The sequence below is a fragment of the Heterodontus francisci genome, chromosome 4 (assembly GCF_036365525.1).
Source record: "Heterodontus francisci isolate sHetFra1 chromosome 4, sHetFra1.hap1, whole genome shotgun sequence".
NCBI lineage: Eukaryota > Metazoa > Chordata > Chondrichthyes > Heterodontiformes > Heterodontidae > Heterodontus > Heterodontus francisci.
In genome coordinates this window covers 88,791,648-88,808,466 of record NC_090374.1, presented here as the reverse complement: position 1 = coordinate 88,808,466, position 16,819 = coordinate 88,791,648, and the positions used below count along the sequence as shown (strand labels likewise).

The following is a 16,819-nucleotide window of genomic DNA, read 5'->3' as shown; positions in this document are numbered from 1 at the left end:
AGGCATCTGCTTGGTCTTTCAAATGAACCAATTTTCACAATACTTTAAACATGAGTCCTCAGAAAATATTAATAATGGAAGCACCTTCATGATACAGTTTAGTAATCTTCTTTGGAGAAATTAGATCCATCTGGGGATGCCTTTCATTTCAGTACAGATGTTATGGTCATCAGCACGAAAAGAAAGACTGAAGAAAATATTTCTTTGTGCTCTATGATGTACTCATTTATTATCTTATGTGGTCAACTATTCATAGAACGTTGCTAAGCCATGGAATATTTTCATTTACTGCCATAAAGATCAGCAGCCTTCCCTCATCCTGCAACTAACTTGAGCTAACTCAAGCTAACTGCAGCTAGAGCTATGACTATGGAGCAGGAGATAGCTGCCTGCTCAATAAGTAATGCTGACTTCCTGGAAGAGGACTGCAGGTTTATGCTCCATAAACCCATTGTCACTTCCCCGGGGCTGCACCTCAGTAATCCTAGTAATCCGTTGGAGGACAGATTGACAAAATGCTGTGACATCCTGCAAGCCTCTTTGTAATCCTCAGGCATGATGTAAGTAGGCTGAACTTGCACAGCAACAAGCTGACCTTGCTTGAAAGCAGTCTGAGCTTCCACTACAGCACTCAGACATTGGGTCATGGCTGTTTGTGGTGCAATGGAAGTTATGACATCGACCATCACATGCTGTCACAGCTAGGTATACAAGTGTGCAAATGGTGTTGGCCACCACTTCTGTGTTAAAAGGGATGAACTCCATAAAGGGCTATCCATAAGCCCTGTGCAAAGATGGTGCTATACTCCTCCATGCTCTTTGACAGTGACCGCAGGCTTTCTAGCAGGCTTCCCAATGCGCCAAATATTTCATTGTGCATACACATCAGCATTCTTCGGTCGGCTGCCCTATTGATATCCTCACGTGTGTCCTCTGCAACAGGACTTGTTTGCTGCCCTCTTGCCTGGGGCTGTTCTCTTTACAGAAGAGAAAGTTGAGAAGAGACTTGATAGAGGTGTTCAAAATCATGAGGGGCCTGAACAGTGTAGATGGAGAGAAACTGTTCCCTTTGGTGGAAGGATCCAGAACCAGAGGACACTGATTTAAAGTGATTGGCAAATGAAGCAATGGCGACATGAGAAAAATTTTTTTTACACAACGAGTGGTTAGGATCTGGAGTGGCCTGCCTGTGACTGTGGTGGAGGCAGATTCAATGGTAGCTTTCAAAAGGGAATTAGATAATTATCTGAATAGAAAAAACTTTCAGGGTGAAGGGGAAAAGGCAGGGGGGTGGGACAAACCAAGTTGCTCTTGCAGAGAGCTGGCACAAACATGATGGGCCGAATAGCCTCCTTCTGTGCTTTAACCATTGTATGATCCTATAATTTATAGTTAAGTAACAAATCTTACAAAAACTTGGACAGCAGGTAAGTAAAGTTGGTTGAAGCATAGATGTTTCTTTCTGGTATGGCTAAGGAGCTGGGACATACAAATATGAGATGCTGCAGTGGCATCAATGGAGGAAGGGTGTAATTAAATTCTGACAGCTTACATAGTCATTTTCAATTATAAATGGGACATAGGAATTCATAATAGGAAACATTGACAATAGGTAAATAGAAAATGCACCTAGATCTAAGATATTATATGGATATAGACTCAGTTGGACACCCCTTGCCCAAAGATTTGTTATTTTCCTGTGGTCAAATCAGGTTTATTGTATAACTATGATATCAACCATGAAACACTGCCAATAGTGTTCACGTGCTGTAATAAACATTACCAAATATTTTGCAATAATCAAAAATGATGCTACATCTAGAGTTGCATTTATTCAAAACTAATCCATTAGCTGTAAGGCACTTTGGACATAAGGTATTATATAAATTATCCTCCTTTCTTTCTGATATGTTTCATCAAAACTGCAGCTGGCTAAACTACTCTTGTGTACCGCTTTGTCACCAACCCTGGGGCTGCTGTCAGTGGTAAAATTTCAAAGTAACTAGGAGTATTGTGAGATGTGTTTCTTCATCCCTGGAGCAGCCCTGAGGTGTTCTGATGGAATAGAAAGTTTGTTAGCTGCAATTACTCGTAACATGATATTTGTATCCCACTGTCAGATATGTTCATTATAGTAGGTCATGCTTTTGCTTTAGGGGCAGGAGTGCACTACCACCTGCTAGTTTAATAGCCTGAACAGAGTCTTTTCTTTCATCTCTTGTAAAAGCAGTAGGCTTTCCATCCATTTCGTCAAGCAATCTCATTTTTGCCGAAACATGTGTCTGTTGTGGTAGGTAAAACGATTATAAAAATCTTCCTACTATTCTGCACGCAAGTAATTTTTCAGTAACTGGAAATCAAGGTATTTCTACTGGTATTGCACCAAATGAACGGATGATCTGAGAATCTGTACTAAAGTCATGCAGATACTTTTCATTGTTTTTGGGAATGACCTGGTTTACATTTGAGACTCCTTTTCCATTGGTTACTTACCTGTTCTAGCTGTGGTAAACTAAAACCAACCTCTTAAACTGCACAAAAAAAGCTTTGTTTTTTTTTGGCAAGGCAACCATGAATACTTGTAATATGCAGAGTGACATTCCTGATTCATTGACATCTGAAAGTTGTTTCAGTGCTGCCAATCTCCTCTGGTCTGTAGGTAGGTTTAATCTATGATAAAAGCAAAATACTGTAGATGCTGGAAATCTGAAATAAAAACAAGAAATGCTGGAAATACTCAGCAGGTCTGGCAGCATCTGTGGAGAGAGGAGCAAAGTTAACGTTTCAGGTCAGTGATGAAAGGTCACTCTGCTTCTCTCTCCACAGATGCTGCCAAACCCACTGAGTATATCCAGCATTTCTTATTTTTATTTTAGGTCTAATCTATGATTTCTTTTCTCCCAGTTTTCTCCCATTCTGCCATTAAAGTACTGACTCATACTGGGATATTGTTCTTTCCATGCCACTAACTGTCCACTACTTTGTCCTAGTAGCCATGCTTCACATATGAATGTAAATATTTGATAGTAGTAGACAATTCAGCTGTGAAAGATAAAACAGCCAAGCTCTGACTTTGTCCTCACTAAATTAAAGCCAAGTGTTGTTCATGCAGCAATGGTCACACGTGGTCTCTTCCCAACCCCTTTCATTAAAGATATTGTCAGCTGTTACTGATGTCAGTTCAAAATAGGTTACTCCAAAAGTGAGTATACTTGCAAATGTGTTCAACCCTGCTGTATGGGGATTGAATGTAAGTTATCTGACAGATTAATTCCCTTTACTGTTGTATGTGTCCATAGGGCAGGCAGTGGTATAATGGTAATGTCACAGGACTAACAATCCAGAGATCCAGGCTAATGCTCTGGGGACACAGGTTCAAATTCCACTATGGCAGAAGGTGGAATTTAAATTGAATTAATAAATCTGGAATTAAAAATTAGTCTCAGTAATGGTGACCATGAAACCATTGTCGATTACCGACCTAGGCACAAACCCAGCCCTGCCAACCCTGCAAAGTCCTCCTTACTAACATCTGGGGGCTTGTGCCAAATGTGGGAGAGCTGTCCCACAGACTAGTCAGGCAACAGCCTGATGTAGTCATACTCACAGAATCATATTTACAGACAATGTCCCTGACACCACCATTGCCGTCCCTAGGTATGTCCTGCCAGTAGGCCACCAGAGGTGGCTACACCGTGGTATACAGTCAGGAGGGAGATTTACTCGGAGACCTCAACATTGACTCTGGACCCCATGAAGTCTCATGGCATCAGGTCAACATGGACAAGGAAACCTCCTGCTCATAACTAACTACCGCCCGCCACCACCACCACCACCAACCACCACCCCCCAGCTGATGAATCAGTACTTCTCCATGTTGAACACCACTTGGAAGAAACACTGAGGGTGACAAGGGCACAGAATGTACTCTGGGGGTGGAGCGGGGATGTGGGGGGCGACTTCAGTGTCCATCACCAAGAGTGGCTCGATAGCACAACTACTGACTGAACTGGCTGAGTCCGAAAGGACATATCTGCTAGACTATGTCTGCAGCAGGTGGTGAGGGAACCAACAAGAGGGAAAAACCTACTTGACCTCATCCTCACCAATCTACCTGTCGCAGAGGCATCTGTCCATGACAGCATTCGTAGGAGTGACCTTCGCACAGTCCTTGGGGAGACGAAGTCCCATCTTCACATTGAGGATACCCTCGATCGTATTGTGTGGCACTACCACCATGCTAAATGGGATAGATTTCAAACAGATCTGCCAACTCATAACTGGGCATCCATGAGGCACTGTGGGCCATCAGCAGCAGTAGAATTGTATTCACCCACAATTTGTAACCTCATGGCCTGGCATATCCCCCACTCTACCATTATCATTAAGCCAGGGGAATCAGCCTTGTTCAATGCAGAGTGCAGGAGGGCATGCCAGGACCAGCACCAGGCATACCTAAAACTGAAGTGTCAACCTGGTGAAGCTACAACACAGGACTACATGTGTGCCAAATAGCGGAAGCAGCATGCATTAGAGCTAAGCGATCCCAGAACCTATGGATCAGATCTAAGCTCTGAAGTCCTGCCACATCCAGTCGTGAATGGTGGTGGATAATTAAACAACTAACTGGAGGAGGTGGCTCCACAAATATCCCCATCCTCAATGATGGGGGAGCCCAGCACATCAGCGTAAAAGATAAGGCTGAAGCATTTGCAACAATCTTCAGTGAGAAGTGTCGAGTGGATGAACCATCTCGGCCTCTTCCTGAGGTCCCCAGCATCACAGATGCCAGTCTTCAGCCAATCACACTCCATGTGATATCAAGTAACGGCTGAAGGCACTGGATACTGCAAAGGCTATGGGCCCTGACATCATTCCGGCTGAAGACTTGTGCTCCAGAACTGGCTGCGCTCCTAGCCTAGCTGTTCTAGCACAGTACAACACTGGCATCTACCCAACAATGTGGAAAATTGCCCAAGTATATCATATACACAAAAAGCAGGACAAATCCAACTCGGCCAATTACCGCCCCATCAGTCTACTCTCGATCATCAGTAAAGTGATAGAAGGTGTCATTGACAGTGCTATCAAGCAGCACTTACTCAGCAATATCCGGCTCAGTGATGCTCAGTTTGGGTTCCATCAGGGCCACTCAGCACCTGATCTCATTACAGCATGAGTCCAAATATGGACAAAACAGCTGAACTCAAGAGGTGAGACGAGAGTGACTGTAATTGACATCAAGGTAGCATTTGATTGAGTATGGTATCAAGGAGCCCCAGCAAAACTGGAGTCAATGGGAATCAGGAGGAAAACTCTCTGCTGGTTGGAGTCATACCTAGTGTAAAGAAAGATGGTTGCAGTTGTTGGAGGTCAATCATCTCGGTCCCAGGACATCACTGCAGGAGTTCCTCAAAGTAGTGTCCAAGGTCCAACCATCTTCAGCTGCTTCATCAATGACCTTCCTACAATCATAAGGTCAGAAGTGGGGATGTTCGCTGATGATGGCACAATGCTTAGCACCATTCGCGACTTCTCAGATACTGAAACCCCACTTTCCATAACATCAACGCAAGTTCGAGGAACAGCATCTCATCTACCGATTAGGCACACTACAGCCTACCGGACTGAACATTGAGTTCAATAATTTCAGAGCATGACAGCCCCCCATTTTACTTTCATTTTTAGTTATTTTTTCTTCCTTTTTTTTACATTCCTTTTTACATTTTTTACAATCTTTTTTTGCATTTATTTCATTTCATCTTAGTTTGTTCAGTTTGCTTACCCACTGTTTTTTTCAGGTTGTTTTTCTTCAGGTTTGCACTTGCTGCTGTTCAATATTCAGTGTATTCACACCTAATCTGTACTAATGCTTTGTCTTTCAACACACCATCAACATATTGTTTGCCTTTGCTCCATGACCTTTTGGTCAGCTATGTGGCCTGGTCCAATCTGCACCTTCTCCTTTGTTATCTCTTGCCCCACCCCCACCTCACTTGTTTATAATCTGTGACTTTTCTAATATTTGTCAGTTCCGAAGAAGGGTCACTGACCCGAAACGTTAACTCTGCTTCTCTTTCCACAGATGCTGCCAGACCTGCTGAGTGATTCCAGCATTTCTTGTTTTTGTTCCATAACAACATCCTTTCTCTTCTCACCAGATCGGATGATAGGATCAGTTGTTATTTCTCTGATCATTTACTGTTATAACATTTGTTCTGTAAATATATATATATAATTATCACTTAAGTGCCAATAAATATACTTTGCTTTCCAGCTTGGCATGGAATTATTTTGTGAAAGACAGTGTTGTTTACTGAACATAAATGATTAAACATCAGATAGTTTAAATCCATTTGACCTCTTTTGGCTCAGAATGGAATACAATAAGAAATCTTAGGAAGCTTTAGACTTCATCTATTATGTTACAGTTATACATTGCTGCATGACGTGTAACCATTTTTTGCTGCATATTTAAAATACTTCTACTGGTTTTAGATATTGTCAATTATAGTGTTTGACATAGTTTTTGGAATGTGACATGGCTCTTGCATTCTGCACACACTAACCTAGCAAGTATGTTCCCACTTTATTGATGGTAGTTGGGAACTATAGAAACAGATTTCCAGTGCTTTGTGCTAGAGTTCAGTAAGAACATTAACACCTCCAGGATGTTTTCAGTTTGCAGTCTGGGGGCTGTAATGAAATTTAATACAAAATATTATATTCATTTTAAGACGAGGGACACATCAGCCAGTTGCAAATAGTCTCACCTATGGTGGCTATCAATTTCAAGTCTAACCTGTTTTCTACATATTTCCTGCAACTGCATTTGCCACACAGGCAACACATGTTTCCAAGTACATGATTCTGAAACACTGGAATTTATTACAATTGGATACATTCACATTTAAGCACAAACTTGTCATTTGACCCTGCAGAATGCAATTAAAATGTATATTCCAGATAATTCTATTCTTGATTGGCACCCCATCCTTCAGCATTCACTCCCTTCACCACCGACACACAGTGGTAGCAGTGTGTACCATCTACAAAATGCACTGCAGCAACGCACCAAAGCTCCTCAGACAGCACCTTCTAAACCCATGACCTCTACCACCTAGGGACACATCAGCCAGTTGCAAATAGTCTCACGTAGGCTGGCTATCAATTTCAAGTCCAGAAGGACAAGGGCAGTAGATGCATGGGAACACCTCCACCTGCAAGTTCCCCTCCAAGCCTCACACCATCCTGATTTGGAACTATATTGCTGTAGCTGAGTCAAAATCCTGGAACTCCCTTCCAAACAGCACTGTGGGTGTACCTACCCCACATGGACTGCAGCGGTTCAAGAAGGCAGCTCACCACCACCTTCTCAAGGGCAATTAGGGATGAGCAATAAATTCTGGCCTAGCCAGCAATGCCCGCAACCCCCCAAACAAATCAAAAAAAAGATAATGCAACAACTCGCATATATTTAGTACCTGCAACAACTACTGTGGAATCTCCCTGCTCAGCAGAGTGGGGAAAGTCTTTGCTCGAGTCGCTCTGAACAGGTTCCAGAAGCTGGCCGAGCGCGTCTACCCTGAGGCACAGTGTGGCTTTCGTGCAGAGAGATCAACCATTGACATGCTGTTCTCCCTTCGTCAGATACAGGAGAAATGCCGTGAACAACAGATGCCCCTCTACATTGCTTTCATTGATCTCACCAAAGCCTTTGACCTTGTCAGCAGACGTGGTCTCTTCAGACTACTAGAAAAGATTGGATGTCCACCAAAGCTACTAAGTATCATCACCTCATTCCATGACAATATGAAAGGCACAATTCAACATGGTGGCTCCTCATCAGAGCCCTTTCCTATCCTGAGTGGTGTGAAACAGGGCTGTGTTCTCACACCCACACTTTTTGGGATTTTCTTCTCCCTGCTGCTTTCACATGCATTCAAATCCTCTGAAGAAGGAATTTTCCTCCACACAAGATCAGGGGGCAGGTTGTTCAACCTTGCCCGTCTAAGAGCGAAGTCCAAAGTACGGAAAGTCCTCATCAGAGAACTCCTCTTTGCTGACGATGCTGCTTTAACATCTCACACTGAAGAGTGCCTGCAGAGTCTCATCGACAGGTTTGCGGCTGCCTGCAATGAATTTGGCCTAACCATCAGCCTCAAGAAAACGAACATCATGGGGCAGGACGTCAGAAATGCTCCATCCATTAATATTGGCGACCACGCTCTGGAAGTGGTTCAAGAGTTCACCTACCTAGGCTCAACTATCACCAGTAACCTGTCTCTAGATGCAGAAATCAACAAGCGCATGGGTAAGGCTTCCACTGCTATGTCCAGACTGGCCAAGAGAGTGTGGGAAAATGGCGCACTGACACGGAACACAAAAGTCCGAGTGTATCAGGCCTGTGTCCTCAGTACCTTGCTCTATGGCAGCAAGGCCTGGACAACGTATGCCAGCCAAGAGCAACGTCTCAATTCATTCCATCTTCGCTGCCTCCGGAGAATACTTGGCATCAGGTGGCAGGACTATATCTCCAACACAGAAGTCCTTGAAGCGGCTAACATCCCCAGCTTGTACACACTACTGAGTCAGCGGCGCTTGAGATGGCTTGGCCATGTGAGCCGCATGGAAGATGGCAGGATCCCCAAAGATACATTGTATCTAACAGCGAGCTCGCCACTGGTATCAGACCCACCGGCCGTCCATGTCTCCACTTTAAAGACGTCTGCAAACGCGACATGAAATCGTGTGACATTGATCACAAGTCGTGGGAGTCAGTTGCCAGCATTCGCCAGAGCTGGCGGGCAGCCATAAAGACAGGGCTAAATTGTGGCGAGTCGAAGAGACTTAGTAGTTGGCAGGAAAAAAGACAGAGGCGCAAGGGGAGAGCCAACTGTGCAACATCCCCGACAAACAAATTTCTCTGCAGCACCTGTGGAAGAGCCTGTCACTCTAGAATTGGCCTTTATAGCCACTCCAGGCGCTGCTTCTCAAACCACTGACCACCTCCAGGCGCGTATCCATTGTCTCTCGAGATAAGGAGGTCCAAAAGAAAAGAAGAAAGAAGAAAAGAATATAAAGAACATCCAAGAAGGTACTTCACAGATAGATGCAAGCAAAACAGATTCTGAGTCTGGAAGGGAAAGGATACGAGGAGTGACTGAAGACATAGTTGGAAGGTTATGTTTTGAGAAGATTATTAATTGAGGAGAAGACAGGAGAGGTGTAGGAATGCAAATTCCAGAGAATAGATCCATGGTGGTTGAAGGCTATGCCATTAATAGTGCAACAGAAAGAGGAGAAATGTGTAGGCTAGAGTCAGAGGAACATAGAAGTAGAATTTCATCGGCACAGGTTTCAGGCGAAAAGATAGCGATGCAACCACAATGCGCACCTGAGAGGCCTGAGGCCTGAAATTGGGCCTTGAGTATCATTAATGTCAGTTGGGCAATCTGCTGGCATCTGTCACACCTTCACAGGCAGCTCGTCCATTGAATGAAATTAATTATCAGGCCACATGCCTTGCCAGCAGCGGACCTAAGATAAATCCTGGGTTTTGAGGAGAGGCAATGGAGGAGTGGAGGTGTTAGGGGGGGGGGTGGTGGGGCAGGGGGGATTGGGATACTGTGGAGTCGGGAAGCAGTCCTGCTGTGCACAGCAACATTTTTGAAAAATATTTTATTTAAGAAAACTTACCTGTTGGTGACAGGTGCTGCTTCGGCTGTGTCAGCAACCACAGAAGAGTCCTAAGCAGAGCAAGACCAGCTCCTACTTTGCTCATCAGAAACCAATTTTAAACATCAGAGTTCTCATTAACATTTTCAAGGGGCCTGACATCTGTTTTAGATAGTTTCCTAGGCTGCCTAAAAATGGGCCTAATTCATTTTGCAATGGCACAACCCACATGTAGATTGGGCAAAGGCCATCCCGCTGCTAAATTTGTCATTGTGCTGTTGGAACAGGTGCAACACACACCAATTTCTTGCCCCTTTGTGTTTCGGGGTAACACATGAATTTGAAGATGAGGGTATGGGATTTAAACTTAATGAGGGAGAGGGATGAGGAGCAAAAGTACATCAGTGAGGACAGGGATGATGAGTGAATGGGTTAGGATCTGTATGATAAGATGTGCAAGTTGGAGTTCATGAAAAATGGAGGAAGTGAGGCTCGCAAGGAGGGTGTTGGCGTAGTGGAGGTAATGAAGGCACGTCAAGGGTTTACAATGGAGTAGAGGTGGATGGGAGATGACAGTGTTGCTGAGATGGAAGTAAGTGGGGAGGTTTGGTCGTGGGGAGGATCAAACAGGCCTCCAAGTTCATGAATAGTCTGGTTGGTCATAGATCATTGTAATATATTTTTAACACTGTTTCTAATGAATTTTTAATGTTTACAGTGATGCCTAGCAGCTTAATGATGCAACACTATGTATAATTTCTATCAAAACTGCCTCAGAGAACCTCACTAGTTCTATTGTATTTTAACATTTTTAATTTACAATAAAAGACACATTGGAGTAACATAGAATGGGAAAATTCCCTTGTAAATCCACTCAGACAGAGTACTTATGGGCTTCTTAAACACAAGCTCTTTTTTTGATTTGTGCCAAAATATTTTTTCTTTGCTGAATATTTTTTCAGATATGATGGCAATGAATAGATGTTCATGGTTTCAGACATTAAAGATGTGACACCAAAGTCTTCAGAGTTACTTAATATGATTTCTGTATTTGATATTGAAACAGTTAATTAAGATATAGTTTTGTAAACGTTACCCATGCTCTCTTTGTTTGACTAATACTTGATCACAAATTGCTTAGGCACTGTTAGTAATTAGTTTATTATGTGCTTTCCTGGTTAACTCTATAACATGAGTTTAATAGGTGTCAGCTTTGACTCAGTCGTATGATTCTCCCCTCTGAATCAGAGAGTTGTGTGGTCAAGGTCAGGACTAAGTACAAAATCAGCATTGCCTGTTCACTGCAGTACTGAGGGAGTGCTGCACAGTCAGAGGTGCCATCATTCAGATGAGACATATAATCTGCCCTCTCAGATGAACTTAATAGATCCCATAGCACTATTTCAAGGAGAGCAGAGGAGTTCTTTTGGCATCCTGGCCAGTATATATCTCTCAGCCAGCATCACAAAAACAGTTTATATGGTGATTATCATGTTGCTGTTTGTGGAATCTTGCTGTGCACAAATTAACAAACACATTTCCATACATGACAACAGACTACACTTCCAAGCTACTTCATTGCTGTAAAGTGCTTTGGAATGTTCTGCGGTTTTGAAAGGTGCTGTATAAACACTAGTCCTTTCCTGAATCTATTCTGATATAAATGGTTGTAAGAGCAGGATAGTTTTGCTCTAGTAACTTATTTTTTGTTTGTTTTCTCCTTAGGGGCCAAGTTCCTGCTGAGGCAGAACTCAATTACTTGCAGGTTGCCAAATTGTTAGAGATGTATGGAGTAGATCTCCATCCTGTTTTTGTAAGTAATAGCTTCATAAATGGGAATAAAGTAAATAGTAATTTTCAATATTGTGTTCTCCCCTTTTCTCCAAGTCCATTCCATGATATTAATAGCCCTCAAGATTCTTGCTCCAATAGCTGAGAGCCTGTTTTGGCTACTCGGATGTGGAGTTAACAAAACCTTATCCTGTACTCACTTGATGTCAATGCATGCACACTTGCAACAGGGCCATTGGATAATAATGATTGGGCCCCTTGCTTTGTGACAGAAACTAGCTGTGGTGCTGCCATCACTGTATTGGTTAAAATAAGGTAATACTGCAAAAAATAGTGATCAATCACAAATAAATCCAATAAGGAATTCAAGAAAAACTTTTTTTTTACCTGGCAAAGGAGAAAAGAATAGGAGAATATACTGATTGGGTGAAATGAAGCAGAATGGGAGGAGGATTGTACGGAGCATAAACACCGACATAGACCTCTTGGGCCTAATGGCCTATTTCTGTGCTCTAAATTCTACATAATTCTAAATCTGGTGCCTTCCTGGTCTGTTTATGCATGGCACCATACTGCTTAATGCAATGAAACCATTGGGGAGTCCTATGCTAAAGTGAAATGTAGTATCCTCCCATGACGTGCGATGAAGTAAAATCTGTTATCAATAAGTTCAATTTACATAGTGTAATAACACTTCAGTTCAAATCACTTGGTAGAATACAACTTCAGGTCAAGTAACGTGCTTTGCTTATGATTATCAGTCGTCTGTTACTGTTGCATTGATACTCTTTGCCAGCAAGGTATGCTGAAAAGTAAATCAAAACAGTTTTTTTTACTCTGCTTGCATATTTGCAGAATATTATGATTTAAAGGGTATTTCAAGCATTGTAACACACATTCCTCTCCAAAGTCCTTGAAGGTGCTGTCACCTACCAAATCCATGCCCATCTTTCCTGGAACCCCATATTTAATCCCTACAATCAGGTTTCCAGCCCTGCCACAGCACTGAAACAGCCCTTATCACAGTTTCAAATGACATCCTATGTGACTATGGCCATGGTAAACTATCTGTCCTCAACTTTCTCAACCTGTTTGCAGCCTTTGACATGGTTGACCATACCATCCACCTTTGAACACCTTTCCTCCATCATCCAGCTTGGTTCGCCTGGTTCCATTCTTATCTGTCCACTCCTAGCCAGAGAATCATCTGCAAAGGCTTCTCTTTCCACTCCTGCACCATTACTTCTGGAGTCCCCCAAAGATATGCCCTTCACTCTCTCCTATTTCTCCTCAGCAATAACAACTGAAAACACATCAGGTTCCACATGCACGCAGATGAAACCCAATTCTACCTCATCACCACCTCTCTCAACCCTCCACGTTCTCTAATCTGCCACTCTGCTTGTCTGACATCCAATACTGGATCAGCAGAAATATCTTCCTACTAAATATTGGGAAGACCGAAGCCATTGTCTTCGGTCCCTGCTATACACTCCGTTCCCTAGCTCGTTTGCAGCTCTGGTATCACAATGGACTCTGAAACAAGTTTTGGACCAAATATCCACACCATCACCAAAACTGCCTGCTTCCACCAAAATGACATTGCCTGACTCTGGCTCTGCCTCACCTCATCTGCTCCTAAAACACTCATCTATGCCTTTGTTACCACGAGACCTCACTATTCCAATGCTCTCCTGTCCAGCCTCCCTTCTTCCATCCTCCATAAACATGAGCTCATGTAAAACTCACATCAAGTCCCGTTCACCCATTACCCATGTGCTTGCTGACCTGCATTGGCTCCCATTCAGCAATGTCTTGATTTTAAAACTGTAACGGTTGTTTTCAAGTCTACAACGCTCTGGGATCTCTGCGCTCTTCCATTTCTGGCCTCTTTCACATCCCCAATTTTAATCGCTCCACCATTGACGACCGTGCTTTCAGCTGCCTTGGTTTTAAGGTCTGGAATTCCCTTCCTAAACCTCTTGACCTTTCGACCTCTCTCTCTTCCTTAAAGACACTATCTAATACCTGTCTCTTTGACCAAGCTTTTTGTCATCTGTCCTAATATCTCCTTAAGTGGCTTGGTGCCAAATTTTGTTTGAAAGCCTTTCTATGAAGTGCTTTGGGATGTTTTACTACTTTAAAAGTGCTATATAAATGCAAGTTGTTATCGTTGATGTTAAATTAGCCTTAAGACAGGCTACAGATTTGCAATGTAATAAATCCTGTCCATTATTCTATGTGTATAATCCCAAACATATGCTAATAATTTTGTGTGCTTTTAAGTTAAAACTACTGTCAGTCAAACTGTGTATTTACAAAATCAATTAAATGCTTATATCTGTAGGGGGAAAAAACCCATTATTGACAATAAAGACAAAATCATTTTAGGAGTTCCACGTCTAGATTTCTGTGCTAAATCAAGCCTACTTGAATTCCAGTATTCATTTGACCCAAGCTATAATTTCCATTTCAGTTTTTCAGTTCAAATTTTTGTTAAGATATCTTGTGATAGCCATTGTTCCCAAAAAGAGAATATCTTCTGTTCTACCATTTTCCTCCTTTTCTCTCTTAAACTTCTTTTTCTTGAGAGGTATAGCAGCCAAGGATTTAGAAATTACTGAACATTGAAGGGGTAAAATTAATTTTCTTGGAGCATTTGGAACACCCAGCCTCCTTGCAAGTATTGATTATTTTTTGATTGGTGTAACTTGTAGAAGTTTTAAATAAACCTTTTTACATATGTATTGTCACACTCACAAGAATTACAATGATGAAAATACAGAACCAAACTGAAGACTTATAAAAAATTGACTTTTCCTTTAAAAAGTGGAAAATGTGCTGCAAAATGGCCACCGAAGGTTGGCTGGCTTGTCCTGTATATTCAAACTGTCTCACTGTCTGTAAAGAACAAAAGGATACATTCCAGGCAAGGAGGTGTCAATTACACCCATCCTGAAAGCATCAAGAGACATGCCTGAATTGAATGGGTTCTTCTGAAACAAAGGTGTGAGTGAAGTAGCCACATCCTGGTCCATTGAGTTTTTTTTCTCCTCGGGAAATCTTGTGGTGCGCCTTTAAGGCTGTAAAAGATCAGTACTTCTTTAAACCAAAGTGCATTCTGGTCCCCAGCAACAACCATACAGAGAGGGAGAACAGGGCTTCAATGTATCCATTTTGACTTTGAAATTGGCTAGCAGAAACACACAGTTGACAGACCGATCCAGCATGCGAAGGAAATAGGAGAGTTCTCTCTCTCGCTCTAAGTCAGTTTAAACCCTGATTGTTTCTCTCTCAAACTTCTAAAAAAGCTTCAGGCCAAATTAATTCCTTAAAGAAATAACAAATTGTTGATCTGCTGTGTTCATAACTGGAAAATAAAAGAGTTTAGTATTACAACTGCCAGACTGAACTGTTGAACCCCTATATCTGGAAGGACCCTTTTCTCATCAGAGTTTGGAAGACTGCAAGTGAACTTTGACTGTGATGTATCGGAAGACCATTCGTCGGAAGTGTAAACTGCAAAGACTTCTTTGTTTTTTCTATTTTTTCGGGCAGCTAATTAAAAACAAAACTTGTGTTAGTTTGAATATATGTATGCGAATGCATGAGTTAGTTTTTTTAAATAATAAGTTATAAGGTCTTTAGATATTGGTTTATCCTAGTGTTTAAGATTTTAGTTTTTTTAATAACTTGTTAATTTGTTGATATCTAAAGATACCTGGTTTTATTTTGCCTCATTCAGGGGTTACTAGATTGTTTCAATTCGGCTGCTGCTTTCTTCGATTTGGAGAGCTTAAAGATATATGATGCAACCTGTGGAGCGACGAGACTGAATTGACAGTGTGTTGCTCCTACCGCAGTCAGAATCATATATTTTGATTGGAGCTTTGTCCTGAGCAGTCATAACAGTAGTCACAGCAGAGGAGTGGGCCATGTGTCTCCTATCAGAAGCTAATGTGAGAGATTTTTACCTTAAAAGGTAGCTCTCTGGAGAGAGAGGAGAGAGATCAGAAGAATATCAGAGAAAAGCAGTCCAGCCGAGGGCTGTGAAAAGAAGCCCAGCAAAAAACAAGGAAGGAGCTCTGCTGCAATTTCTACACTTCAACTTGGAGCAGCAGAGAACTGAAAGTGACCAACGCCTCCAGTTTGAAGTCTTAACCACCAGAAATCTACCAACTTCTACAAGTCAAGGCTACAAAAATCCCCGGCCCAAACTTTAAAAGATAAACTATCCTCCGAGAAAATTCAACAGGTTTACCGTGAACCCCGTACACCTGCCTCACTTCAAACCACTTACCCTTTTCCTCTCTATCTATCGATTCTTATGTGTGTGTGAGTGAATGTGTGCATGGATGTGGTTCTGAACATTTCAGGAATTAATATTGTTCAATAAATAGTTAATCTACTGTTTTAAATCTACAAGAAAGCCTGCCAGGCTAACTCATCATTTTAAACAAAACACGATTGCGGTGGGTTGGGAGGTGAACAGTGGGAACCACCCACTTCCCTTACTGCCTGGCTACAACAATATACACACACAAATATTTTATGATGTATCAACTAATTCATGTGTCTTACGTTGGGCGGCACAGTGGTGCAGTAGCTAGCACCGCAGCCTCACAGCTCCAGCGACTTGGCTTCAGTTCTGGGTACTGCCTGTGCGGAGTTTGCAAGTTCTCCCTGTGACTGTGTGGGTTTCCGCCGGGTGCTTCGGTTTCCTCCCACAGCCAAAGACTTGCAGGTTGGTAGGTAAATTGTCCATTGTAAATTGCCCTTCGTGTAGGTAGGTGGTAGGAGAATGGTGGGGATGTAGTAGGGAATATGGGATTAATGTAGGATTAGTATAAATGGGTGGTTGTTGGTCAGCACAGACTCGGTGGGCCGAAGGGCCTGTTTCAGTGCTGTATCTCAAAAAAAAATAAAGTCATTATTAACATAAGAGAATGTGCCCATGAGCTGGGCAGAAAGAAAAAAAATGTAGATCATGCATTGTGTAGTAATCTATTATTAAGATGGTACTCTTGTTTCTGATCTCTTACACAACCTCCCACCTCCTGAACCAGATTCCCACTTCTGCTGTTTCCCTCATAGGAATCTAATTTGCTTTTTTCCATCAGTGACTGACCCCTCTTCCTTGTACTAACAATTCTGGTTCTAGTTTAACTACTTACCCCACCTTTTTGTACCTTTTCCTCCTCAGATTCCTACCTCCAACATCCTGACCGATCTTCACTACTTCTCTGGCGATGGTACCCCTTTTCTTTTCTTCCTGCTGCTCTAATGCTGCTATATTTTTAACTATCATGGCATAACCTGCTCCAGGAGAATCCACACTAAACATAGAACT

General features: G+C 42.3%; 1 protein-coding gene across 5 annotated transcripts in view; it reads left to right on the top strand.

The window, feature by feature from the left end:
- The window catches only part of epb41l4a (erythrocyte membrane protein band 4.1 like 4A), a 402,316-nt gene that overhangs the window by 263,873 nt on the left and 121,624 nt on the right, over positions 1 to 16,819 (top strand). For all 5 annotated transcript variants that reach the window (XM_068029826.1, XM_068029828.1, XM_068029827.1 and 2 more), the window contains one exon: positions 11,404 to 11,491. In XM_068029826.1, coding sequence (XP_067885927.1) covers positions 11,404 to 11,491 — 88 coding nt within the window. The remainder of the gene's footprint in view (positions 1 to 11,403; positions 11,492 to 16,819) is intronic.